Source organism: Microtus ochrogaster, chromosome 10, assembly GCF_000317375.1.
Source record: "Microtus ochrogaster isolate Prairie Vole_2 chromosome 10, MicOch1.0, whole genome shotgun sequence".
NCBI lineage: Eukaryota > Metazoa > Chordata > Mammalia > Rodentia > Cricetidae > Microtus > Microtus ochrogaster.
The window spans coordinates 59,591,760-59,617,704 of NC_022016.1; the positions used below are offsets into that span (position 1 = coordinate 59,591,760).

The 25,945-nt window shown below is 53.9% G+C and overlaps 1 protein-coding gene across 1 annotated transcript; it reads right to left on the reverse strand.

The window, feature by feature from the left end:
* Positions 1-534: 534 nt before the first annotated feature.
* Rspo1 (R-spondin 1) lies at positions 535-22,228 on the reverse strand. The gene is made up of 6 exons (XM_005353267.3): positions 22,101-22,228; positions 17,544-17,902; positions 4,661-4,852; positions 2,354-2,503; positions 1,867-2,055; positions 535-1,226 (listed from the first exon to the last, which is right to left on the reverse strand). Exons 2-6 carry the CDS (start codon positions 17,635-17,637, stop codon positions 1,063-1,065), a joined length of 789 nt encoding a protein of 262 aa, XP_005353324.2. The 5' UTR covers positions 17,638-17,902; positions 22,101-22,228; the 3' UTR covers positions 535-1,062.
* Between the last annotated feature and the right edge of the window lie 3,717 nt (positions 22,229-25,945).

Genomic DNA, 25,945 nt, shown 5'->3' on the forward strand with positions numbered 1-25,945 from the left:
CGCGTGCGCCGACCACCTAGAGCCCGGCTAACACACGTGTGTGAGACCCTAGGTCTGGAATGGCACTGGAGACTCATTCCCCATAAGCTACTTGCCAACAAGGCCATAGCTGGCCCCCAGACCACATTCCGATTAACAAGAGTACTGATGGGGCTGGAGAGATGGCTCAGTGATTAAGAGCACTTGCTGCTTTTGCTGAGGACCGGGGTTCAGTTCCCAGCATCCACACCAGCAGGTCACAGCCTCCTGCAACTGGTTTCTGTGAGTACCTGCATGCATGTGGTGCACAGAAACACACAGGCGCACAAACGTTCCGATAAATGTTTTAAAATCTTTAAAAAAAAATGCAGAGAAACCTGGTGACCATCCTCTAGGTATCCCTAAAGTTTGCCATTAGGCTATTAGGGGGCTTGTAAAATCGGGCCTTACCCTTCCTTGCTTCTATGTGTACCAACCAAACCTCAAACCCTGAAGATGAATGGAGAGCTTGTTTTGTTTGTTTGTTTTTTAATTTGAAATAAACTTTAAGCCGTCTCCAAGTCAGCTCAGCCCTGACATGGATCCCAGTTGGGTAAGGACTCTCATCTCCAACAGTCAAGTCACATAGCTGGGAGTGCCACACCGGCCAGGAGAAAGCACTCTCCCCCTTGGCAGCTGCTCCAGATTTGGCTCTGGGCTGCCATCCACCTGCCAGATGCTGTCCCAGCAACTCCTCCAGAAGGTTCCACTCCTTAAAGTTTAGGTTCAGATGCTGGGAAACGTTCTCTCACACATGTCTTCCGAGAGCATCATAAACTGAGTGTGTACAGCCGGGCCACAGGAGGGAAGTATCCCCGATGACTTCAAAAATCAAGAATGTGTGTGTGTGTGTGTTGACGTTTTCTGATGTGGCCATATGTGCGCCTGGATATGCACGGATGGACAGATGGATGGATAGATGGGTGGGTGGGCGAGTGGAGGATGTGTGGACTTGCTGTCCCAGATGCTCCAGTTCTGGAAAGTTCCTATGATACAGTACAGCACAAGACTCTTCCACACAGATCTGGAGACTGGTCACCGTGCCTAGGTGGGTCCTACTGATGTAAGTGGTCCTGCTGTCCCTGGCTGTGGCTGCTGCTGCCCTTTGTGTCTCCGAGAGTTGGCGCCTGGCTCTTTGCTGTTCTTCCTAGCCGTATGCCTGTTGCCATTCTCCCTCCGGCCTTGGCCCCCCTTCCTCCTCTTCTGCCCTGCAACAATCGGATAGTGGATAAAAATCAACGAAGGATGCTCAGATACCCTGGGTGCCCAAGGGTTCTCAGGAGGTCATGGCAAGGAAGTTAGGTAGGAAGGCAAAAGGAGATGGCCTCAAAGCCTCTTATGGCTATAGCCTCTTCAGTTGACCGTATAGCATGAGGACAAGAAACAGTCCCTAGGGTTGTCTCTGCCACCACTTCCCAAACCATACCAGGTACCCCCCTTCGCCTCAGCCCTTGGACCCCAAAGACCCTAGACATTTCCTGACTGTTCACTGAAGGTATCGGGACAAGTGGGACAGTCCCTACTCCCCAACACCCACCTCTGAGACCAGCCAGGGTGGGCGGACAGCATCTACCTCATTGCTAACTTCAGGCTCTGTGGCCTTGTCTGAATGGGTCCAAGTCTCTGGGGCCTAGCCCACCCCAACCTGCTCTGTTCTTCGAGGGTCCTTCTAAAATGAACACCCAGAAGAAATGGGACAGGAATCATGCCCACAGAAGTTTCAACTTTCTGCCACAGAGCATCTCAGGGCACTGTCCTCAGCCAGGATATGTCCCCACTTTGCACAATTTGGGACACCGGGCATGATGTAGATATAATTGATCCCTGGAGGCAGAGGCTGCAGCTCACCCTCAGGACATGGCGTCTTGCGCACTGTACACTTCCGGGTCTCTTTGGTGTCAGTGCAGGTGGTGTGGTCTCCCCCAGGAGCATGGAGCACCCTGCGTGTCCGCTCTTCCGATCCCTTCCGGAAACCGCACAGCTTCCTCTTCTTGGAGCAGGGCCCCCACGGAGACCACTCACTCATTTCACATTGTGCTGACGGGAGTTGAGGTAGGAAGGAGGGAAGGAAGAGGCAAAGGGGCCGCCCCCTCGCCCCTCTGGTCCGTCTGAGTGCCCCTGGGGAACTCTCATCCACCCACCCAATCCCAGTTCAAACCTTGGGCCACAGAGAAAGAATACCCAAAAGGAGGTTGCTGAAGGAGAGCTTTCTCTTGCCCCGTCCCCTCACCCTGCCTTGCTCCGCCCCCTCACCCTGTGCCATCAGCCTCTGTGACTTCCATCCAGCTCTCTGCTCTCGGCTGTGGGCCCTCTGCCTCTGGCATCCGCTCCTTACCAGGGCTGCTGCACTCCATGGTGCTGTTGGCTGCTGTGGAGCCCTCGGGACAGGCTGGATAGCAGCGGCCCTTGTGCAAGTACAGGCCCTCCTGACACTTGGTGCAGAAGTTGTGGCTGAAGCAGGCCTCACAGTGCTCAATCTTGCATTCTGCAGACAGAAGCAGAATGGAGTTTGGCCCAGGTCAGGATGGGCAAGTTCTTTTATCCCCGGCCTCAAAGCCTACCGCTCACATCCAGTCATAGAGGTCAGGATCTTGGTCTAGAGGTGGGATTGCTACAGAGGAGTCTTTCAAAAGGGAGGGGACAAAGAGAGGACACTGAAGCAGTCATTCCTGAGCACTGACTGGGATGCTTGCCAACAAGTTAACCAGAACCCAAACAAAGTCTCAGAGCCTAGAACCCAGGCTGAGGCCCAAGGGTTTCAGAGGAGGAGGGGCCTTCTGGGCTTGGTGGAGACAGAGAAGACTGGTTCAGCATCCCAAGGCATCCCAGGGACCCTCTAAAAATAGGGCTGGCTGGGTGGTGGTGGCACATGCCTTTAATCCTAGTACTCGGGAGGCAGAGGCAGGTGGATTTCTGTGAGTTCAAAGCCAGCCTGGTCTACAGAGTGAGATCTGGGACAGGCTACAAAGCTACACAAAGAAACACTTTCAAAAAACAAAAGGAAACTAAACAAGAGTAGGACAGAACGGGAGAACGAGCTCTCAGGCAGCACCTGTGTGGTACCCCTTCTCACACTGCTGGGCACCCACAGCACCCCAGCACTCGGTCTCCTCCTGCCCCGAGCAGAAGGAATCTGCTCAAAGGAGTGGGAGCAATCCCAGGGCAAATTCCTCTCCCTGTGCAAAGCCATGTGCCAGGAACCCCTGGGTTGGACTTCTGGGTCCCTCCCTTCCTCCTCTTGCCAGCTCCCTCCTTTGCGGGAGGTGGGCAGAACAGGGCTTGACTGAGAACAGACAGGCCTTCCACCGTCTCCCCTCCCCAGACTGGGAGGTATTGGCTTCCTCAAGGTACTGGCTCCTCCCAGTCTCTGGCACCTGAGGCAACAGCTGCAAGCCTACCAGACTCTGGCACATCCAGGAACCCCCCCTCTTCCTCAGTGCCCTGAAGACCAAGAGGGCAGCTCCCAGAGCCCACTTCATCTCACTGAGCTACTCACCCACCTTCTTCTGTGTCTTTGTCCCGGTGACTTATTTTCAACTTTGCCTCCCTTCCTCCTGCCACCTCTTCCTTGCCCACCCCCCACCCCACTCCCACCATTTGCTTAGATTCCTGGGTTTGGTTGCCAGTACAATAAGAATCAAATAACAATAGTAGCTACCATTTATTGAGTGCCAGGCACCAAGAGGCTTATAGGTGTGTCCCTCAACAGCCCAGGGAGGAAAGATGAGCACTCCCAATTTAAGGATGAGCTGTCAGGGGACTGAGCTACTCCCAAGGTCATACAAAGAGCTAGTAGCCAAGCCCAGAGCAGAATTCAGAAGGCTTTTCCCCTCCACGCCTTGAATCTACCAGGTTTCAGAACCTCTGGCCCCTTCTATCCAGCCTCCCTCCAAAGGCTTTTGCGATCTGAGATCTGGAAATGAGTTCAAGGCACCGAAGGAAGGAGGAAACATTGGTATGGTTCACAGGTTCACTGGGTGCCCCCCCCCCCAGAATGTCCCAGGTGTAATTACAGGAACGGGATGGAGACAGGGCAGCACGTGCCTTGTAACACATGGAACTGTGGCTGGGGTGAAAAAGCAGAGCCAGAAACCACGGGGACTTGTGAAAGAGCAGAACGGCCAGACGGGGTTCCCTGGAGCCAGGGTAGTGACTAGCAGCACGCATGCGCACTAGGTTGTAAGTCTCAGAAGCATCTCGGTGGCTGGGGCGCAGAGGGTTGGCTGGATGGACAGGCTATGGAAACGGTGCAGGAGACAGGTGTTGGGAGTCTAGACAGGACAAGGGGAAGGAGGGGCAGTAGATGGGCCGGGGTTAATGAGTGGGCTGGGCAGCACAGTGAGAGACTAGCTTTGGGGTCTACGGCTTGACAAGATGAGTTGGGACAGTCAGAGTGACCTGTGGGAACAGAGGTAGGTGCAGCCATGGAGAGAGAAGGGTAGGGTGGCATTACTGGTTTCTACACAGTGGGATTATGGGTAGAGCCTCTAGGAGGATGTGTGCCTGTATATCTGAAACAAGAGTGTGCCTCATCGTTCTGTGTCCCCTCTGCATTCCTCATTGGCCATTACTAACTAGTTCAAAGCATAGTCCTCCAGGGCCCAGGGCCTCTCCATCCCCACCCCGCCACCCACACACTCACTGATGCATTTGTTCATGTCGGGGTTTCGGGCATCAAAGTATCCAGGCGGGCAGGACGGCAGGCAGACGCCCACCTGGCGGATGTCGTTCCTCTCCAGCAGAATGAACAGCTTGGGCGAGCACTTGAGGCAGCCGTTGACTTCTGAACAGAGCTCACAGCCCTTGGCACAAGCTTGGCTCCCCTCAGCACTGACTGCAGGGTAAAGTAAGCATGAGAAGGTGGCTGTAGAGGAGCCTCCATACTTCTGGGCTCCCACAGAAATGGGAGGTGATCCTTTGGAGGCTTCGTAGCACAAAGGGGATGTGTATCTCAAGAGACAGGGCTGGGTGAACAGCTCTCAGCAAGCCCAGAGCCCCTAAGTAGTGAGTGTTCATGCCTGGATCTGCACCCCTAACTTCTTACTGGCTCCAGCACATCCAAGTCTGGACGCCTGCTCTATATCCCCAGATTTGAAACTCAACCGGTACCTTCCTGGAACCTTACCCTAACTCTTTCCAAGGGAGGAGACTTCAGCCTCAGGTACCCAATGAAGCTTTTCCATTGTTGGTAAAGATTTAAGATCAAGAGGGATCCTGGATTAAAAGTTACAAGGAGAAAGACTGAAAAATAACTAGAGTAACTGACACCTAGACTAATGATCTCAACTTGAGAGAGTTTGCTTCCTAGGAGGCATTTGACCAACTTTTTTTTTTTTTATGACGGAGTCTCAGGTAGTCAGAAGATGACTTTGAACTTCTGTCCTCCAGCCTTCAGAATGCTGGGATCCCAAGTAGATGCCACCATACTTGGTTTTTGTGATACTGGGAACCAAACCTAGGGCCTTGAACATTTGAGATAAGCACTCCACAGAGCTAAATCCCCAACCCTAAGGACTTTAAAAAACAGATTTATTTTAATTGTTCATGTATCACACACACACACACACACACCATGTGCATGCCTGTTGCCCTCAGAGGTCAGAGAAGGGCCTCAGATGATTGTGGGTCATCGTGTGGGTGCTGGGAACTGAACTCTGGTGCTATTAACTGCTGAGCCATCTCCCCAGCCCCTGGGGACTTTACTGATCATGACGACCAGTGAATTGCTACTGGTATCAAGGGAGTAAAGATAAAAGAAGCCAATGTGTGGTCCAAAATGTCTGTGATGCTGACATCCCGGTTTAGTGTTCTCTTTGAAGGCAGCGCGACCTTCCACAGCAGCTCTGAGACTTAGGTTTCATCCTGTCCTTCACTAACTGTTCAGCTCACACTCACCCGTCACCTTCCATGTGCCACATGTGGAGTGAGCTCAGGGGTCAGGTGTTAAACTGAGCCTCTCTGCAGAGGGACTGGCCTTCAGCCGGGCAGGCACCCATCCATATGTGAGTGCCGGCGGCCCTAAGCCAACAACAGCAGACTCAAGAGTCCGGGACAGCCACCATGTATGGTGGTTCTTGCATGTGATCCCAGCATTCCGGGCAGAAGGTTATGAATTTGAGGCCAGATCAGAGCAATCTAGTAAGAGGCTGTTGAAGAAGGAGGAGGAGAAAGAAGAAGGAAGAGAAAGAAAGAGAAGAGAGAGAAGAAAGGACTCTCGAAGGAAGTGCCATGTTGCCTTTCTTGAGGGACCAGTAGAAAATTTGTCCTGTAGAGCACAGAAACAAGGGTGCTGGAAGGAACGGGACTGGGGAGGACAAAGGAACACGCAGATTATTTGGGGGAGGGAATGGTGGGAGATAAGGTGTCTTCTCTCTATATTGCACTAAGGAACACAGTCCTGTGGGCAGTGTTTCCCTTCAAGAGCCCTTTGCATAGGATTCTTCGAGATGTTAACAGGATGTGGAGGAGAGCCCTGCTGCAGGTGAGCCGTGGAACCAGCGCATGGAATGAATCTCAAGAGGACTGTCTGTCTATCTGGTTTTTTGTTTGTTTGTCTGGAACTAGCGCTTGTAAACCAGGCTGGCCTCGAACTCACAGAGATCCACCTGCCTCTGCCTGCCGAGTGCTAGGATTAAGGGTGTGCAACATCACCGCCCAGCCTATCTGTTTTAAGTGTGCTATGATGCAAGCATGTGAGTGTGCAAGCATGCACCCCCACGTGCATGCGTATGGAGGCCAGAGAAAGACACTGAGCTTTTTCCTCCACCACCCTCTGCTCCACTGCCATGAGACAGGCTCTTTCACTTGCCCTGAAGCTGGTTATTTTGGCTAGGCTCGCTGACCCGTGAGTGCTCATGACCGGCCTGTCATCCACCCAGCAAGGCGGGGTTATGGGCGGGCACAGCCATGCCTGGTTTTTGTTTTTCTGTAATGGGGAGCTGCGGATGCAAACTCAGGTCCTCCTGCTTGCAGAGCAAGTGCTCCTACCCACTGAGCCATCTTCTCTGTCCATCGGGATTTGGGGCTTTATTTCTATGAGTAGTAGTAGTTGTGGGTGGGTAGGGCTAGGGCAAGGTTGGTGAGGAGGTTGGTGTGCCTGCGTGTGTGACTGCAGTTGTGTGGAGGTCAGACACACCCTTCCGCCTTTATATGAAATCTAGGGACCAAACTCCAGTCATCAGACTCTGCAGCAAGTGCCTTTTGTTTTCCCTATTTATTTTTGTTTTGTTTTAACATTTACTTATTGTGTGTATATGTATGGGCATACGTGTGTGTGTGTGCATGTGTGCATGTGTGTATGTGTGTGTGCGTGTGTGCGTGTGTGTGTCACCGTGTATGTGAAGAGGTCAGAGAACACTTTCTAGTTCTCTCCTTCTGCTGTGTCCCAGGTCAGGTTTGGCAGTGTCATCTTGCTAGCTCTGCTTTTAAATTATAAAATATTTTTTAAGTCTTTATTTTTGGGGGAAGAGTTTTTTGTTTTTTTTTTGTTTGTTTGTTTGTTTTTGAGACAGGGTTTCTCTGGGATTAACCTCCATCTTGCTTTTGCTTTTGTCTCCCCCCCTTTTTTTGGTTTCTTGAGACAGGGTTTCTCTGTGGCTTTGGGGTCTTGTAGAGCTGGCTGGCCTCGAACTCACAGAGATCTGCCTGCCTCTGCCTCCCAAGTGCTAGGATTAAAGACATGCGCCACCACCACCCGGCTTTGCTTTTGTCTTTTTGGGACAGGGTCTATACTATGAAACCTGGCTGTCCTGGGCTTTACTCTACAGAACAGGCTAGCCTTGAACTCATAGAGATCTGTCTACCTCTGTTTCCCAAGTGCTGGAATTAAAAGTATGTATCACCATGCCCAGCATTTGTTTGTATTTTGAGAAAAGGTCCACTATGTAGCACAGGCTGGCCACAAACTCATGGTCCTCTGGCCTCAGGCTCCTGGGATGGCAGACACTGCCAGAACCCTTTCCTGCAGGGCCTTTCACAACCCTGATGACAGACCTATGTGTGCAGTGACTCTCTGGGAGGGGACAGAGAAAAGAGGCCCTTCCCAGACATTTTGGCTGCAGACCACTTGGTTTCATTGTTTACTTTTGAAACTTTTACTCATGTAGCCCAGGATGCCCTCAAACTCCCTATGTAGCCAAGGCTAGCCTTGAGCTCCAGCTCTTCCTTCTTCTACTTCTGAGTGCTGGGATGCTGGGTTTGTGCCACCACATCCAGCTTTAAGACGCTCTAGGGATTAAACACAGTGCTTTGTGCACACCAGGCAAGACCTCTACCAAGCTTCGGCTTTCAAGACAGAGTCTCACAGTGTAGCCCAAGCTATCCTGGAACTGCCACATAGCCCAGGCTTCCTTGAACTTGAAACAATTGCCCCACCTCTGTCTCCCGAGGGCTGGGAGGACAGGTGTGAGCCACCACGCCCATCCCATTATTATGATCAAGCCTCCTTTCTTGCAGACAAGGAGATGAAGAGGTTAAATTACTGAGCCATGATTCATTAGCCAGTGTGTGTGTCCCGTGTAGGCACCGAGAACACAGCATACGAAAGGCAGATGGAGGCTGTTGGCGAGAGCACGGAAAGCAAGAGCGTCTAGCTCAATGAGTTCCTTCAGGTGAAACTTGTTTGCCTGGAGTCAGCGCTACTGAGCTGGTGAAAATCAAGCATCACTTTCGTTTTGCCTGGTGTGCTCACTGCAGGGGCAGATACGTAACGGTACTGCAACTCTGCAGAGTCTTTCGGCCCTCGTTCAGCCGTGCACCAAGGGTGTGGGTCACTGTAGAGTTTAGAGACTGATTCCATGCCATGCAAGGTCCTTTGAGTCACTGTCCTGTTTGCTATGGAAAGGAACACTCACTGGCTGCTTGCCTTTGCATGAGTGGTCGAGATGACCCGAGTGTCCCCCAGTCTTTACAGGGGGGTTTTATGGCTTTGATTTTGTTTTCAGCAGCAGGGGATGATACAAAGCCATCCAGTGCTAGGAAACAGTTTACCACTGAGCCACATCCCCGGCCCTCTTTTTACTTTGAGATAGGGGTTCACTAAGTTGCCCAGGTTAGCCTTGAACTTGCTTTATAGATCCAGGCTAGCCTTGAACTTTTCAAGCTTCCTCCCTCAAGCTCCAGGTACTGGGACTCTGGGCCTGCACAATGAGGCTTGACTCTTGATAGCAAGATTTCAACATTCATTCTCTCTTCTCCGTCTCCCCGTTAAGAACAGATTTGTCCCTGGCGGTGGAGGCGCACGCCTCTAATCCCAGCACTCGGGAGGCAGAAACAGGCAGATCGAGTTCAAGACCAGCCTGGTCTACAGAGCAGGCCTTCTAGGCCAGCCGAGGCTACAGAGAGAAACCCTGTCGAGAAAAGTAAACAATCAAAAGAACAAATTTGCATAGGCCCCCTCATTACCCCATAGTCCACTCAACCAATCACACTGCATTTTTCTCAGTTGACGCTGGTATTGGCTAAGAAAGTGTGCTACACCCAGGGTTAGCATAGGAGGAGCATGGCGAGAATGGGACCGTGGGAAGCTGAAAGAGAAGCAAGGCTGAGCCAGGAAGAACCTCATACCAATAAAAGAAACAAAGACACTACCCAAAGGCAGCAAGGGAGGCCGACAGGAGCCATGGTCAGGATTTCCCTCTAGAAGGCCCCCTCAGTACGGTGGACAGTGGGCTAAAGAGGTGGCAAAGGAGGAAGCAGGAAGATCCCTGGGTTAAAACTCTCAAAATGGGAAGGTGAGCAGTAGCACTCACCTGTGGTCCTCTCTGGAAGCCCAGGCAGGAGGGTTTCCACTCTGAGGCTGGCCTATGATACATAGTGAGAACCAGCTTCTAATAGAGGTGAGCTGGGGCAGGACAAGACTGGGAAGGGGCAAACAGACCTGGGATCTGAAAGTGGTGATCCCACAGTGGGGCTCAAGAGATGAAGTTTGTCAGTAGACAAACAGTAGACACATCCATTCAGGGCAAGGGGCACCAGGCACGCTGTTGCAGGACTATGATCCCAACACTTGGGAAGTAGAAGCAAGAGGATCTGGAGTTCAAGGCCAGTGTTGGCTACACAGCAAGTTCTAAGCTAGCCTCGACTAGGCTACACGGCACTCTGCCTTTAAAAAAAAACCCATACAAAACAAAACCAGCCACTCCCCCCCCACACACACACAAAAGGACAAAAGAGATGGCAAATGGGCCTAGAGAGTGGGAGGCAAAGAGTGACTGGAGAGGGTGAGGTTAGCCTTGACAATCCCAACGAGAGCCTGGTTAAGGATCCTGAAAAACATCCTGAGCCAGGGAAGCCATGGGAAGAGGGTGCTCATCGAAGAGGGAGGCACCAATAGGCTGAATGCCCCAGTCCCATAAGGAATCTTCAGCAGATACAGTTGACAACCACACTGGGAGTCAATACAGGAGGCTCAGAGGGCAGGAGCGGGGCATAAAAGGGACAGAGTAATCTAAAGACGAAGCAATGTTATTGCTTTTGGGAAGCGTGACAGCGGTGGAGCAGCAAGGTGGGGTCAGTGCTGGCAGAATCCTCAAGAGGTAGGGAGTGTAGGGGTAGAGGGGCAAAGCTCTCAGGCCATGCCCCTGCAGCCCCTGTGCTGCACAGAGAAGCAGAGGAAGAAGGGCTTAGAAAGAGGTAGCCGGGGGATCTTGGGGAGGTGGGAGCTGGCTGAGTGGGAGAGGAACCAGGTTTCCTAAGGGACGGCACTGGGAGGGGGCCGAGACATGTAGCTTTGAAACATGCCTTCAAGGCTGGACCATTAGTGGTCACTGACAGTGTGCCTTCGAGAAGGGCAAAGCAGCCAAACTTCAGCGATCTGGGCAGTGGATGGAAGGGAAGGCTTCTGGAATAAAGCAGAACAAAGCAAGAGACAGAGAGCAACACTAGCACTCCGGAGACCGAAGCAGGAAGGTTGCCGTGAGCTCCGGACCACGGCGTACAGCCTGAGGTCCTGTCTCGAAGAAAGTGGACGAGAGGAGTAAGAGAAAGAGAAGGAGGAGGAAGAGCAAGAAAGTAGGAGAAGGGAAGAGAGGGAGGGCGGGGCTGGGGGAGGAGGGATAGGATGCCAAGACTCAGAGGCAGAGACAGTGATGAAGACCTGCAGAGATGGAAGGGTCAGGGTGCAGAGATGAGGTTGCAGGACTGACTGGGTTAGAAGAAGATCCAGAAGCCTGCATAAAGGTTTGGAAGCTCACATGTGGGGACCCAGCGATGGGTAGGGGTCAGCTTGGTGAACCAAGGACTGTTTACCAGGGCAGAACAGAAGCCCTGTGACACTCTTAGCTTAGGGAGTCACGGGAGAGGAACCAATGACTGGAGGAGGGGTTCCATGGAGGCTGGCCAGGTGCTCACATGGGGAACACGCCCATGGGAAATGACGTGTGTCTGGGAGATGCACAGAGGACACAAGAGGGGAGGGGTTGGGGCTGGAGCTGGTGGGTAGAGCGCTTGCTTGCCTAGGGGGCATAAAGTCTGGGCTCCAACTCCAGCATGACATCAGTCAGGTATGGTAGTGCAAGTCTGTAACCCCAACATTCAGGAGGTGGAGGCAGGAGGATCAGAAGCTAAAGATCTCTCTCAGTAGCCTGGGTTATTTGAGACAAAGTCTCAAGTTAAAAAAAAATGCAAAGGGGGAGGAGAGGGAGAGGAGTGGGGGGAGGGGGATGGAAATGGGAGGAGGGGAGGAGGCGGAAATTTTTTTCAATAATAATAAAAAAAAATGCAAAGGGGAAACTGAGGCTCTGTCATTCCCCACCATTCACTGCACAGCGAACAGGATCCTGGGACTTCTGGGAGCTGAATGCTAGGGTATGGTGACAAGGGTCTAGCCAGCACCAGGGATGCGGGATTGGCACTGTGACAGATAGCTGCAGAGGAGGAGTGGGCACTCACTCTCTGAGCCAGCTGGTTAGGGGACGGCCACATGCTTCCCAGTAGCAATAGCCCTAAGGTGCAAGGGCCCTAAGGTGCTGAGTGTCCCGGAGCATCCCCAGAAGGAAGACAAGGCTTGGTCCCACTGACCAGGAAAGGGCCAGACAGAACTCCCTCCTGCTGCTTTCTGTGAAGACTGGACCCTGCACTGCCAGCCTAGCTTAGGAGGCTACTCAGGCTCAGGGAGGGGGAGGTGCTTGAAGAAGACATCGGCCTTTCCCACTTGCCCCTCTACTGCCTCTGCTCTGGAACCCTTGGCTTCCCAGTCGTATCTAAAAACATATTTAGCCGGGCGGTGGTGGCGCACGCCTTTAATCCCAGCACTCGGGAGGCAGAGGCAGACGGATCTCTGTGAGTTCGAGACCAGCCTGGTCTACAAGAGCTAGTTCCAGGACAGGCTCCAAAACCACAGAGAAACCCTGTCTCGAAAAACCAAAAAAAAAAAATATTTAAGACAAAATTCTGTGCATGGATGTTTTGCCTGCATGTATGTCTGTGTGCCACATGCGTGCCTGGTGCTAGAAGCCAGAAGAGGGTGTTGGGTCTCCTGGAACTTGAATTACAGAAGGTTGTGAACTGATATATGGGCGCTGGGAAACGAATATGTATGTCCTCTGCAAGGCCAGCCAGTGCTCTCAACCACTAAGCCATCTCTCCAGGTCCTCAAGAGCCCTTTTCTGGTCAGACAGGCAAGGCTGTGCTGCCATGGTGCCGCCCCTGCCTCCGGCCTCTGTCAACCCCGTGTAAAACCCATTCAAGCTTCAGTTGCAGGCTGGGGGTGTGGCTCAGTGGTAGAGGTTCGCCTCGCACGTATGACGCCCTAGGTTCAAGCTTCAGGACAGAGGTGAGGAGGCTGCTGTTGCCTGGCCTGGTGGCTCAACCAGCCCTTCTGTGAAACACAGCTTCCTGTTCATGGTCCCTCCTCCCCAGTTCACTTCCTCCAACTCCCAACAGCCTCCTCGCCAGGCATCCTCTACAACCAAACACATGGTGACCTCCCACTGCTACCTGAAACACTGAATCACTTCTAAAAGTAAGACCTACTTTCCAGGGGGTCAAAAGGTTTCCCCTGGGTAATCCCACCCACTTCCTTCCTCAACCCAATCCCAAACAGTAACCACTTTCCCCAACATACCACTCTTTCCTTCTTTTATGTCGCACTCTGCGGCCTTCAAAGCCTCAGAACTACCTTTCTTCTCCAGGAAGTCCTCCCTGACCACCTCCCTGCAAGTCTGGATGGAGTCTTTTCCTGTGGTCGCCTTTCCCCACCATTTGAATCCATCATGGTAGGTTTAACCTCTTGTTGCTCTTTCTGCTGAGATGTCTCCTCCTGTCACTAGAAAGGGCTCCGGTGGACAGAATCTGTCTTGTTTCTGAATGGGAGCCCAGGGAAGGATGGAGACTAGCGAGGGCTGGAGCTATCTAGAGTTGGGCCGAGGGTAGTGTGTGGTGGAGGGTCTCAAGGCGGGTGTGGTGTGGGCATAGACGGTGGCAAGCATCCATTGGTGTGTAGGGAGTGGTGCTTGGCACACGTGGGGACTCAGGTGGGCTAGGTCAAGGAGGGAGTCTTGGAACAGCGGGATTCGGTGAGAGAGGCCCGAGAGGTGTTGGTGAGTTGAGGGTGTGGAATGAGGCCTGGGGAAAGAAAGCAGGAAAGGCCACACAGGGCCTTCTTGGGAGTGGGTCTGATTCTGGATTCCCTGGACCAGAGGCTATTGTGGCACATTCACTGAACCCACGGGGGTTGGGAGTCTAAGTCAAAGGGAGCGTGGTTGTAGACCTTCACTGTTTCTCACAGGCGCCAGCTCCCTTTCTGTCTTCTCTCTGAGGCTGGCCCAGATCTGCACTGGAAGTCTCTTGGTGGCCTCTCCCCAGCTGCAGCTCAAGAGAGGGCAAGTCTAGACTCCTTACGGCAGGGAGAAAGAGCATCGCCAGTTGGCCTCTGCTTCTCCCTGCAACAGTGACTGCAGCCTGGGTGCAGCGCTAGGCAACGGGGTGCAGGGACTCCTTGCCAACAGTGGAGGGGCTTCATCCCAACCAGTGGGAATTCCATTCTGATGGGAGCTGCCTTCCTATGGGACAGAGCCCACTGCGAGGGACTGGGGGGACTTAAAAAAAAAACTCCCTGAAGTTCGTGGTTAGCCAGCTCTCAGCTCCTCCTGCCTGCATCCACTTCCTGAGCAGACACCGAAGTCCTCCCCAGCTCCTGGGACTCTCTCAGCTACTGTGCTCCCTAGTTTCACAGCACTGGCTAACTGGTGTGCTCCCCATCCCAGGCCCTTTTCAAGCTCCATCTGCCAAAGGTGGAGAGCTCTCTCTTCCTCCTTTTTTTTTTAGACAGGGTTTTACTATGTAGCCCAGGTTAGGCTCACTATATAGCCCAGGCTAGCCTTTAACTCATAATAATCAACAATCACTGCTCCTGCCTCAACCCTCCCAAGAGCTAGGATTACAGATTTTCACCATCATGGCTGTATCCACTGGTTTCCATGGAGGGAGACGAGAGGGTCAGGACTGGAGCATGGGCAGTCGGGGATGTAAGCACCCAAGTGGGAGCAGGCAGTGGGGAGATACAGGGAGGTCTCAGGACAGGACTGAGCAGAGGGTCCTGGAATCAGATAGGGAGCTAAGGGAAGGTATGCTGGGGTGAAAGAGGGCTTAGTGAGATTTAGGGACCCTAGAGCAGGTGAGGTGAGAGAGGGAAGGAGAGGGTCCTTGGTGAGTGGGAGGGGGCTTCCCTGGGCTTCCCTGGGCTCTCAGACCTCAAGATCACACATTTCCAGCTTCAAACCACCAGAGGACCAATCAGATCTCACCAGTGGCTGTTAGTGACTGACTGACACGCCCAAGAGGGATGGCAGTCGGGCAAAAGCCTGAGGAGGGCTCTTCTGCATGTCAAGCCATCTCCTCAGCTGGCTGTTGTCCAGCGCCCTTCCACACATGCCCTAGCCTTCCTTCTTCCTCCCCCATGCCCAGAAACCATAGCACAAAATGGTCCTGGAGAACTGAAGTCTGAATGGCACTTTACATTGTACAAAATTGCTTTAAAAAAAGAAAAAGAAAGAAAATAGGCTGAGGAGATGGCGCATCAGATAAAAGTACTCGTCACACAAGTCTGATGACCTGATTTTGGATTCTCCAGGAGCCATGTAAAAGCGCGACCCTGTATCAAAAACATCTATAGTCCCGGCACCGCTGTGTAGACGGGCCAGCTAGTCTGACTCAGAGCAGTGAAGAGATCCCGTGTCAGGCAAGAAGGGAAGATAAGGACTGGCGGCCGGAGCTGCCCTCTGACTGCCACACTCCAAGCTGTGCTGTAAGAACCCCCCCCCACGAACACACACGTGCACACACACACAATTTCTAAATACACAAACACATATAACATTTACACATCTATCTAAGGTTAGGGTATGCCTGCCTGAGGCCCCGGCCCTACCGCCAGCGTCACAAACAAGCCAGCAGCGTACTCATGTCCCTATCTGTGCTCCCCAGATGTCTGGCTGTGCTCCTGAGCAGCAGCATCGCAGCCTCACAGAAAGCGTTTCAGTATCACCAAGCAACAGGTACCTGCTGACAGCACCTACCCTCATGCCCGCTGACCCTCACAGCGCTGGAGTGCTCCCTTCCCTGCCCGATGCTCTAACGTGCGCAGCAATCCAAGCTGATGCACAGGCGGCCCAGGCACCAGGTGTGGCTGGGTCAAAATCAAGTGTACAGAAATGGCTACATTTGACAGCTACAGCTGGAAACCTGTCCTACTGAACCCACCTCTGAGCTTGTGTCAGTGCCACTGCCTTGATCCTGGGTGTGATGGCTACCTGTGTCAGTGGGCATGTGGCACCCACTGGTGAACAGGAGCGCTGTGCCTGTTAGTGACATTTTCTCCACGTCTCTCTGTCTCCCTGTCATCCCCTCCCCCATTTTGGAAACAAAGGAGAACTGATTATAAACTATTAAACCATATCTGACCCACGGAGTCCAAAACACTGGCCACAACAGAGCCGTGGGGAGGACCGCGAAAGGCCTCACCACGGCCGCTGGAACCTCACTGTCCCTAATTGTTTGCTAAGCTGGCGGAGGCTTCACCAATTCCCTGAGCCTCCCTCCCCGGGCTGTGGAGAGCCTTGGCCCTCAGTCTTCTCTGGCTTGCAGGCATCAATCCCATGAGGAAAGTGAGGCAAGGGGAATTGGGAGAGCCTTCGGAAAGACTTCCTGCCTGTGTGACACGACCAACCGTCCTTGATGGGGGGATGTCGAAAGAGGGACAAGGCCTTGGGAGCAAGAGGCCCCCACCCAACTCTCTGGCAGGGTCACGAGCATACACTGGCCACTCCCGGAACACGATGCACCCCCCCCCCCCGCAGCTATTGAGCAGAGGATTAGGGATGTCTAGGTCAGGCAAGGAGTTCAAGTTAACACGGAACTTTAGGAAACTCTGTTTTAAAAGGCACTGGGCTCATTGGGCTCCATGATGAATAACTACAAACCAAGCATTAAGGAAACTGAGGCAGGAGGATGACTGCAAATGAGAGGCCTACATAGAGAGTTCTGGGCCAACCAAGGATACATAGCAAGAAGGAGAAGAAAACTGGACTTGCCATTCTTTCCTTTCTTTCATAAAATATTTATTTTTTTGCCCGACAAGGGGGGGGCAAGCCCTTAAACCCAACAAGGGGAACCCCGGTGAGTTCGAGGCCAGCCTGGTCTACAGAGTGAGTTCCAGGACAGGCTCCAAAGCTACACAGAGAAAACCCTGTCTCTCAAATCCCCCCAAAATTATTTTTAATTAAGCATAGGCGTGTGGGTGGTATGTGCACACCACACGAGTGTAGGTGCCCACAGAACTCAGAGGTGTCATATTCCTAGATTTACAGGTTGTAAATTGCCCATTAGGAGCTCTGGGAAACTGAACCCGGGTCCTCTGCAAGAGCAGTCAGCACTTTTAACCACTGAGCCATCTATCCACCCTGCTCTTTCTGTCTTAGCAGTGATTTTTAAAGCAGGAGTCTCTCTCTCGCTGTATTTCATCAAACTCTGGCATTGGAGTCATGGCCATCCTGTCCCACCCTCCCCAGAGCTGGGATTATGGGCTTTTCTTATGCTCAGAATTCTTGCAGGGCACCCAACACAGCAAGGTCATTGCCACTGTAAACTGCCTTCTCTGAAGGGCGTTCTGGCTTCGGTTCTGGGAATCCCACAGGTTTTAGTGACTGGAGAAACTCACCTACCCTTCTCTGTCATCTAGCGAGGGAAGCTGGGTGCCTGCTGCCCAGATGTGCAGCGCCCCTGTCCAAAGGACTGCTGTTCAGAGAGGTACCCTGATCGCCTGAGCCTGGCTGGGGGAAAAGGGGGCATCTCGGGCAGGGACTCGCATCACCATGGATACCCTACAAAGCTGGTGTTGGGTCAAAGGGCCTCCTGGAGAGGCGTTGAGCCAGAAAGTAGAGTCTCAAAGAGGAAGGAAGAGGTCAATAGTAAGGGGTTTACAGGCCAGTACATCTCAACAAATGAAACCACCCACCGGATAATCCACAGTCCTCACAAAGCCCCGCCCACACCGAGGCCCTCGGTGGCTCAGCCCAGCAGGTACTCACTCCGCCTCTGCCTCTTGCCCTTGATCCCGCGGCTGCCCACAGCGAGGTGCGTCCAGCTCAGAACCAGGGCCACCACACACAGCCCAAGCCGCATAGTCGTCACTGGTCAGCCCCGGGTCCCCGGCGGGAGGGGTGGTCTCTTGCTAAAGGCTCTGAGGCTGGGTCAGTGGCAGGAGGCGCAGGCCTGGGCTGCAGCCCAGACCCTCCATAATCTCAGCCGTGAACTGAGCGGTTATGGAACCGCGTTCTCCATCGGGCGAGGGAAAGGGAGGTCCTGTCCTGTTTGAAAGTCACCTCGGGGGGGCGGGGTCACATGGGAAGTCTTGTCACTTCAGCAGAGCGCTACCCCCAAGATAGACCTGTGGGTAAGGAGAGAGAAGGGTTAGGTCCACGGGAGCCCCTGATTTACACCTCTTCCCTTCCTTTGGGTTTTCTTGCCCTGGACTTTGTAGAACTCAGGGAGGTCTGGGCACTGCACACTCTATACCAGGCATCCCTGAAGAAGGAATCTCATTCTCCTACTTCCAAGCACTGGGGATTACTGGAACATAATGATAGCCACATCAAACCAGATGGCCTCCTCTCTGATTAATATTGGCTAGTTCTAAGTGGAAGTCCTTCTTTAAGTCTACCCTACAGACCTTGTGCTGCAAGACTATCTGACATTTGAAAAGGAGCCCTCTTTGTCCTCCTAAGAGTGACTCCTCAGCTTTCTCTTCCTGGTGCTCACGTGCCTTTCACCTGTCCCAATGCAGAAGTCAGAGTAGTGGCCTCTGGCAAGCAGGCAGACTCTGCATGGCCCTCTGGGGTTGGAGGGAGAAAAGGAAGTGAGGGTTCCCCCCTCAGCACCCCCCCCCAAGCCACAGAAACTCTGACACAGCAGGCCTGGCGGGCCTGGCTTTTGTGAGGGGATAAAAACAGCAGCAATGCCCGCCCTGGCCAGAAACACAGAGAATGACGATAATCCCCAGCGCAGAGAGAGCCAGGGCTCTGGACCCAGTGGCCAGGGTGATGGGGGCAGGGGCACCCGTCCCTGCCTGACGCATCTGAGCTTCAGAGTTAATGAAGGAGCACGGTGAGAGTTCCATCCCCACTCACAATAGAGGCTCGCCCACACGCTGCCTAGAAAGTGCAAGGGCACACCCACTTAGATTCACCTGGTGAGCTTTGGACCAGTTCCCCCAGGAGGCTCTACCCAGGGGCTAGCTGTCTTTGGACCAGTCATTTTGTCTCCTTGAGCCTCGGGCTCTTCATCTCTGAAATGGGGATCAGCTCTGCCCTAGCTCTAAGCTGTTTTGACTTACTAATGAGAAATCTGAGATACTAGCATAGGGCCTCCAGCCCTCTCTCCTCTCCCCTCCAGCTCCTCTGTGCCCAGTCTACCCCCGGCCTCCCAGAGAGGCCCCAACAGAGCCCACCTGCACTGGAGATAAATCATTACCCCCTGAGGGAGTTCGGTACCTCCCTCCTCCCTCCTCCCTCGGAGGCCTCTCCCGCTGGCTTTGAAGGCCAGACACACTCAAGTGGTTAAGCTGCCCGTGAGAAGTGTTTACATGAACCTGATGGATCCCACCTGGTGCTGGTGCTGGAGCCAGCAAAGATGCCCCCCACCACCCCTGGTGCCCTGTGGGCTGCCACCGCCTATACCCACTCCCTTCCCCTGCCAAGTACCCCGTGCCAAAACTTCCCAGCCCGTAAGTCACACTCCAGCCCCCACAGTCATGGATATCCAGCCAAGGGGCTGGATGTGGACCCTGAAGGTCCTGGGTACAGACTTCAGAGTCAGGCTGCCTGGCTTGCAAGGTCAACCCTGCTGGTGTATTAGCTGTATTACTTTGAGTTAACAAAGTAACACAGCTTTACTTTGAGCCTAAAAGCCCCGAGTCTACTTTCTAATCTGCAAGAGTCTGGTTTAGGAATAGTTTAGCGAGCTCATCCATAACTTGCTTAGAACAGGGTGGGCAATAGTGGGGTCCCAGTTAATGTAGTAATATTTGTGTGTGTGTGTGTGTGTGTGTGTGTGTGTGTGTGTGTGTGTGTGAATGAGGTTTCATTGTGTGTCAATGTTCCTATGGCCCTGGATAAAGGAATTTAACATCTTCTGAATCATCTGGGTACCAGGTTAAATGCAGAGCCCCAGCATGAAACTGCCACATTTGCATGTCTCTCTGGTTGGTGGCCCTGGTCCTGAAGCTGTCACCTTTCAGGAAAGCCTGTGTCAGACAGTGTGTTCGTACTGGGCAGCTCTGACCTGCCAGTCCTTGAGCCCGCAAACACTGCCTCAAATAAGTCTAGGGTCAAGCCTGAGTCTGACTTCGGTGTCACTGTGTGGGGTCCATCAGTCAGGAAAGATCACCTGGATGTCACTGTGCTCTTGGTGTCCACAGAATGATGCCTGGTACTTCAAAGGCAAGGGCTGAGCAGCCCAGGCAATGGCAACTCCTTCCTGGCTCTCCTTGCTCTCCACTCCATCCTCCCAGCTTCCCCTCTGGCCTGCCATACTCACCAGGTCTCTGGAATCCCTGCCACTGAGAACCCCCTGCCATCTCCTGGAAACCTGTCTTTGCTTGGGATGGGGGGGGGCAGGTGTGAATTTCAGTGGCATAGGTAGGGGGCGCCGGCTTCCCCCTGGGGTGGAAAGAATTTTAAATACTTTTGGGCACTGTGTATCTTTATCTCCAACCAGGCAAATGAACTAATAGTTCACCCGCAGCAGGGAGTATAAGCAACAGACAGGAGCAAAGCAGTGTGGGTAAAGACCAGAGCGGTACTCCCTATGAAGGTGTAGCTACAGCCATAGTGATCTCAGGCAGGAAACAATGACCTAATATTGCCAGGCTATCTGACATTTTGCGGGAGTGAATTAGATCAGAGACTTTGTGGTAGCACACATTCCCCGCCTCGGAGGTTCCCTTTCCCTCCAGCTCCTCTGGGTCCTACCTGGGTACTCAGGGGACACCAACACTGTGGAGGAGGGCAGGGAGAGGAGCTAGGAGCAGAGGACCGACTTTTAAATACCCCTCCTTGTTTCTAATAATGTCTGATTGACTTTGGGTGTTGAATCGTTCTAGCTCCCATGTTCATTTTGGAGGTTTCCTTACACCCTGTTAAAAGAGCCGTGGACAGCGTTCAAGGCATTGGTGGGAGCTGGAACAGGTTTGCTGGCCGGGACAGAATTCCACTTACTGGGCGTCTCCTCCCACCTGGCAGGGGCTAGACCTTCATTTGCTCCATCACAAATGAAGGGGCAAGGTTGGATTACAGGGAAACATGGTCCTGTGGAGTTAAGGACAGACGATTTTAAATATGCTTCGCTACTGGGCAGAGTATCTCGAGGCTGGCCTTTACAAAGAGCTGAGGCTTGTGGGCCACTACGGCTGGGGGGGGGGGGGGGGCCCAGGGCAGGTGAAGCGTCTGGGGGCTAGAAGCTGAGCTGGCCAGAGATCACAAACCGAGGTCACATGGGTCAGGGAGGGGAGGACCTAAAGGGAGGACTCACGCTGGGGAAAGGGGACTCAGCTGCGGGTGGAGCTGAAGGCGGGAACTCGGTCTGAGTAGGGGGCTGGGGTAACTTTCACCTCCTTGCCTGCAGCAACACTGTTTGGATAAATTGGTATTCCGTCAGATGTCGGATGCAGACCCAAAAATGTAAACCATGTCGATGCCTTCTCATTAGCCCAACACTCCCATCCCTAAGATCTTCCAGCGGCAGAGAAACAACCGTTTGCCAGGAAGAAGCCGAAGTATTTCGGGGCGGGGGTGGAGCCGAGTGCGTGCCAGTGGGACCTGCGGGTATCGCAGAGAAACATCAGGCGCGCGGTACGGAGACTGTTACCACCCTGTCGCCCCCAAACCCTGGACGCTGAGAGAGGCTCCACTCCCTGCGAGCGCTTGCAGCGCTTACGTCCATTCATCCTCCCTTCTCTCTCTTTAAGAGAGGCCTTGACAGGTGCCCAGGGAGCGGACCCGCTGCCCCCACCCACATGTTCCCAGCATCTGTCTGATCTCCCCGCGAGCACTGCAAAGTGCAGGATTGGGTCTCCAGAGCCAGGCTCACCCTGACGTCCCTGAGTGGCCGCAGCACACCTTTCTCAGTCAGGCCACCGCACAGCTCATGGGCCTTTTACCACGTCGGGCTTGGAGGAGGGACCCGGTCTACGCGAAATCGGGTTGGGTCGCGTGGGTAGGGGCTAGGTTGCAGCTGCGTCGCCGCTAGGGTGCGTGGGTCGTGTGGGTCGGGGCTAGGGACTCCGGGTGGGTCTGGGTCGCAGCTGGGTTGCAGCTGGGGTCCTTGGGGCACGGCTGGGATGGGTGGGTAGGGGCTGGGGACTCGAGGGGGGGCTGGGTCGCGTGGGTCGAGGTTGGGTTACAGCTGGGGTGCGTGGGGGCACGGCTGGAGCTGGAGGGTCGCGGCTGGGGAATCCGGGAGGGGTGTCCCTAGCTGATGTGTGGCGGGACGACAGGATAGGGTAGGGATCTGCGCTGCCTCCCAGGCTCCGGCTGCGCCCCGACGGGGACCCGGGATCCGGGGCGGACGACGCGGGCCGCGGGACTCACCTGGCGCAGTGGCCGCGGCGGGGCAGCCCGAAGGGGCGAGGGCGCGGCCACTGGGTCCCGCGCTGCCGTCGGCCCCGCGCTCCGCCCGCCGCCCAGTTGCTCAATGCCCTCTCGGTCGCCAGAGCCCCGCCCGGTGCATTGGTGCTGGGGCGGCCCGCGCGGGCCCCGCAGTCCGCCGCCCGGGCTCTGCGCCCCGCGCCCGGAGAGGGGCCGGTCCCCGGCTCGCACGAGGGAGGGAATCCCCCGGCGCCACCCCCGGCCGGCCCCCCTGCCCGATCCGCAAGAAAAAACGGACTGGAGCGCCGGGCCCGGGACTCCGTAGCCCCCTCCCGCACACCCGGACTAGGGACACGCCGTCTGCACGGTGTCGAACGCTGCGAGCTCACGTTGCCTCTCCCCGCCCCGCGCCAGCTCTTCTTGGGTCAGAAGCAGGGGCCCAGGACGCTTGCCAAGGCCCGTGCCCTCCATCAGAATCTTGGAAAGGGGGCAGGTACAAAATGAGCAGGGCTTAGTGGTCTGGCCAAACCCTCCTTCTCTTCAGAGTCAGACCTTCAGTGCCTCTGACCAGTTGAGGAGACCGGGGTGAGGAAAGTTTCCTACTGGAATCAATATGGGCCATCCCACAATACAGTCACCAGTCCCGTCCCTGCTCCTTCATTCATCGTCTGTGTGACCAGGACTAAGTTACTTAACTTCTCCGAGCCTCCCGGTTCTCATTTGCTTTGAGGGTTCCATGAAATGAAGGATGCCGATGCCCAGTTCCAGGCAGGAACTCGAAAAATGTAAGATGAGAAAATGAACAAGAAAGGGTTACAGACACCTGCAATGACCTAGAGGAAGGTTGAAGTCAAACCTAGAGAAAGATGGTGGTAGTCACACGCCTGAGGGTGGCAAATAGGGTCGCCCACCCTCACTTCAGACTGGATGGAGAGAAGCTCAAACTGCGTTTGCAGTGTGTTCAGTTCCAGCAGAGGATGGGCTGACCGGGGGGCGGGGGGGGGCGGGGTGAGTAATGAAGACAGACTGTGGGATCTCCTTAGAAGAGGAGGGAGTCCTGACTGTTGAGCCAAGAGCACAGGGTCGCTGGTAGTGATGGGAGGTGGTGGTGGTGGTGGTGGTGGTGGTGGTAAGGGTGGAAAGGCCCCTGGGGGGTTCCGATGGCCAGGGAGTAGCAGGGTGGCTAGCCAGAGGAAGTGAAGCTGCTGGCTCTCCAGTGCCCAGTGTCTGGGCTCACACTCAGAAGCCTCCCAAGTCTGTAGGAGCTGGTCCAGGGACCTCAAGACCCCTCCAGAGGCCCTCCTTGCTCCGCTGCCCCAGCCTCCTCTGGGTCCGATCAGCCCTTGGCCACGCTCTGCACCTAATCAAACAGCCCTAAATGCCGAAAGCGCACTGTTTATTTTATTTTATTTTTTTACACACTTGCATAACTCCCTGACTAGCCACGCCAGGCGTTAGGCTTTTGTTTGGTTTTATTTTGTTGCAGAGACAGAGAGAGAGAGAGCGGGAGAGAGAGAGAGAGAGAGAGAACGAAAACCATGCAGCCCTAGAAGGCCTGTCAGTGCTGGGCATGGACTCAGGTTTCTCGCCTGAGGAAGTCTAGGAGTTGAGTGGCTCTGCGGCTCAGGAATGGGTGGGAAAGGGAAGAAGGCCCCTGGCTGGAGATAGGGGGTTAGAGCATGTGACCCAGCGGAGGCATCGGAAAGAGCTTTTCCTGTACGGTTAATTTATTCCAAGCACTTTTACAAATGTACAGTCTGTGGCCCAATTTCCCAATTACGTGACTCATTCTTTTTTCCTCCCCTTGCCCCCTTCTTTACATTTATTTTCTTCAATCAATTAATTTAATGTGTGGAGGGGTGTACACAGGCACATGGAGGTCAGGGGACCATTTGTGCAAGTCAGTTTTCATGTGGGTCCTGAGGATGAACTTAGGTGGTCAGGCTTGGGCAGCAAGCCCCTTTACCTGCTGAGCCATCTTTGCGGCTCCTTCTGCCCCTTGCTTACCTGTGTGAATGCAGTCTCTGGGGTATCAGCTAAACTGCTTAGAGAGACATGCACAGCCTATAAAGCAACTGGCCTATAAAAGGATTGCGGTTTCCCCAACAAGGTTGTGCTGCCTCAACACGTGTGGTTGTGGATTCTTCTAGACACATCTTCCCTGTACTCCTCAGCTCCAAAGTGTCAGTCACGTGTGAGGAACCCATCTTGGCCTGCCCTTGGTTGTACCTGAGCTCCAAGTGGAGAGAGCTTATAACTTAACTCATCCTTCAGACTCCAGCACCACACACAGACTCAGTGATTGATGACCAGGGTTGTCATGGGCCAGGATGGTCCACGCCTCTGTGGTTCTGCATGCGTACTCAGGTGATGCTCGGGCTGTATGGCTCCCACTCCAAGTCCAGCCATTCTCTTCAGAGCCCATGCAGCTGCTGCAGATCAGCAAATGTCCTCCTGCTTCGTGTCACTCTCTCCCTAGCAGGGACTACCTCAGCACCTTCACTGACTCAGGGCGGCTAAGGAATAGAGCGATTTCTTATCTTTCCTGTCAAGTTGATGTGAGAATGGCCTAGAAGCTCAGCAATGTTGTCTGTCCTTTTCTCTCTCCCTCAGCCTTTCTTGCCAAAAGCCACTGTGGCCTCCCCTAGAGGCTCTGTGCCTCCCATAAACACTCTCCTCAGAGTCTTCACCTTTGCCAGCAGAGTCTGGAAAACCTATTCACCTTCCTGCTCAAGGGTGAACCTCAGCTCTCCTTCCTGCCTCCCTCTCTTTGGTGACATTCCTGCACTGTCCCACATCCCCTGCCCTGCTCAGGGAACATGGAGATACCTTCTTAAAAGACTTCTTTGTGGCAGGCTCAAGTACCCATCCTCCACTCTCTACCCCCTGACTCTTCTGGGACATTCTAGACAATGTGAACATACTTGACCACACCTTCCTGCCTCCCTTCCCACAGCCATGGCTAGCCCCCTCTTGGCCTCACTCAAAAGGTTCCTTCCTTGACTCACAGACTATCAGGTACTCTTGCCCCCTCCTCTATTCCTAGTCCCTCACATTGGCCTTGACGGATGACTCTCTACCTTAGTTTTGGGGACTGGATCACTCACTGACCTGGAAGTCACCAGTTGGCTAGACTGTCTGATCAGTGAGCACCTAGGACCTGCAGTCTCCACTCTCCCAGAGCTGGGGTTACAGGCACCTGCTGTCACACCCAGCTTTTTAATGGGTGCTGTGGACCCAGGTCAGGTCAAGAAATCATCTTGCCTACTGCCCAGGTCTTCTTTTGGTTTCTTTTTGAGGCAGAAACTCACTATCTATCTCAGGCTGGCCTTGAACTCATGGCTATCCTTCTGCCTCAGCTTCTCAAGTGCTGGGATGACAGGAGTGCACAGTTACACCTGCCTGATGCTCTTTACTCTTGGGTGCTGAATTCTATGCTGGTCTTACCTCAGCTGCTGCAGCCCCAAACCTCTGCTGCTGCAGCGGTGCTCACGGTGCTGAGGGGTGGAAGGATCCACTAGAGGTTTCTCCTCTTGGGCCTCTCAACACTTGGGGCTCCTGGGGACAACAGAGACAGGTCAGAGGCTCAGGGGATGGTTGACGCAATGTCATTTAGGGCTCCACCACAGTATCCATCTACCATCCGAACTGCCAGTGATTTTCCATCCCATTTGGAATCCTCCTGCCTCAGTCTCCAGAGTCCTGGCACAAGCCTTCTCGCTCAGCCTGGGTAGCTCTGCTTTCCTGCTGTTGGCTGCTCACTGGAGGCTGCCTGCATTCCTTGGCTCGTGGTCCCTTCCTTGCATCACTTCTGTCCTCAGTGCTGTCATCATGACTCCTTTTCTGAG

Excerpts from the sequence above, each read along its gene's own strand:
- Rspo1 (XM_005353267.3), bottom strand. The coding sequence starts at position 17,637 with ATGCGGCTTGGGCTGTGTGTGGTGGCCCTGGTTCTGAGCTGGACGCAC. Across the intron at positions 2,504-4,660 it reads CGACATGAACAAATGCATCA|AATGCAAGATTGAGCACTGT; the intron begins GTGAGTGTGTGG and ends TTCTGTCTGCAG. Across the intron at positions 1,227-1,866 it reads CAAGACGCCATGTCCTGAGG|GGCAGAAGAGGAGGAAGGGG; the intron begins GTGAGCTGCAGC and ends CGATTGTTGCAG.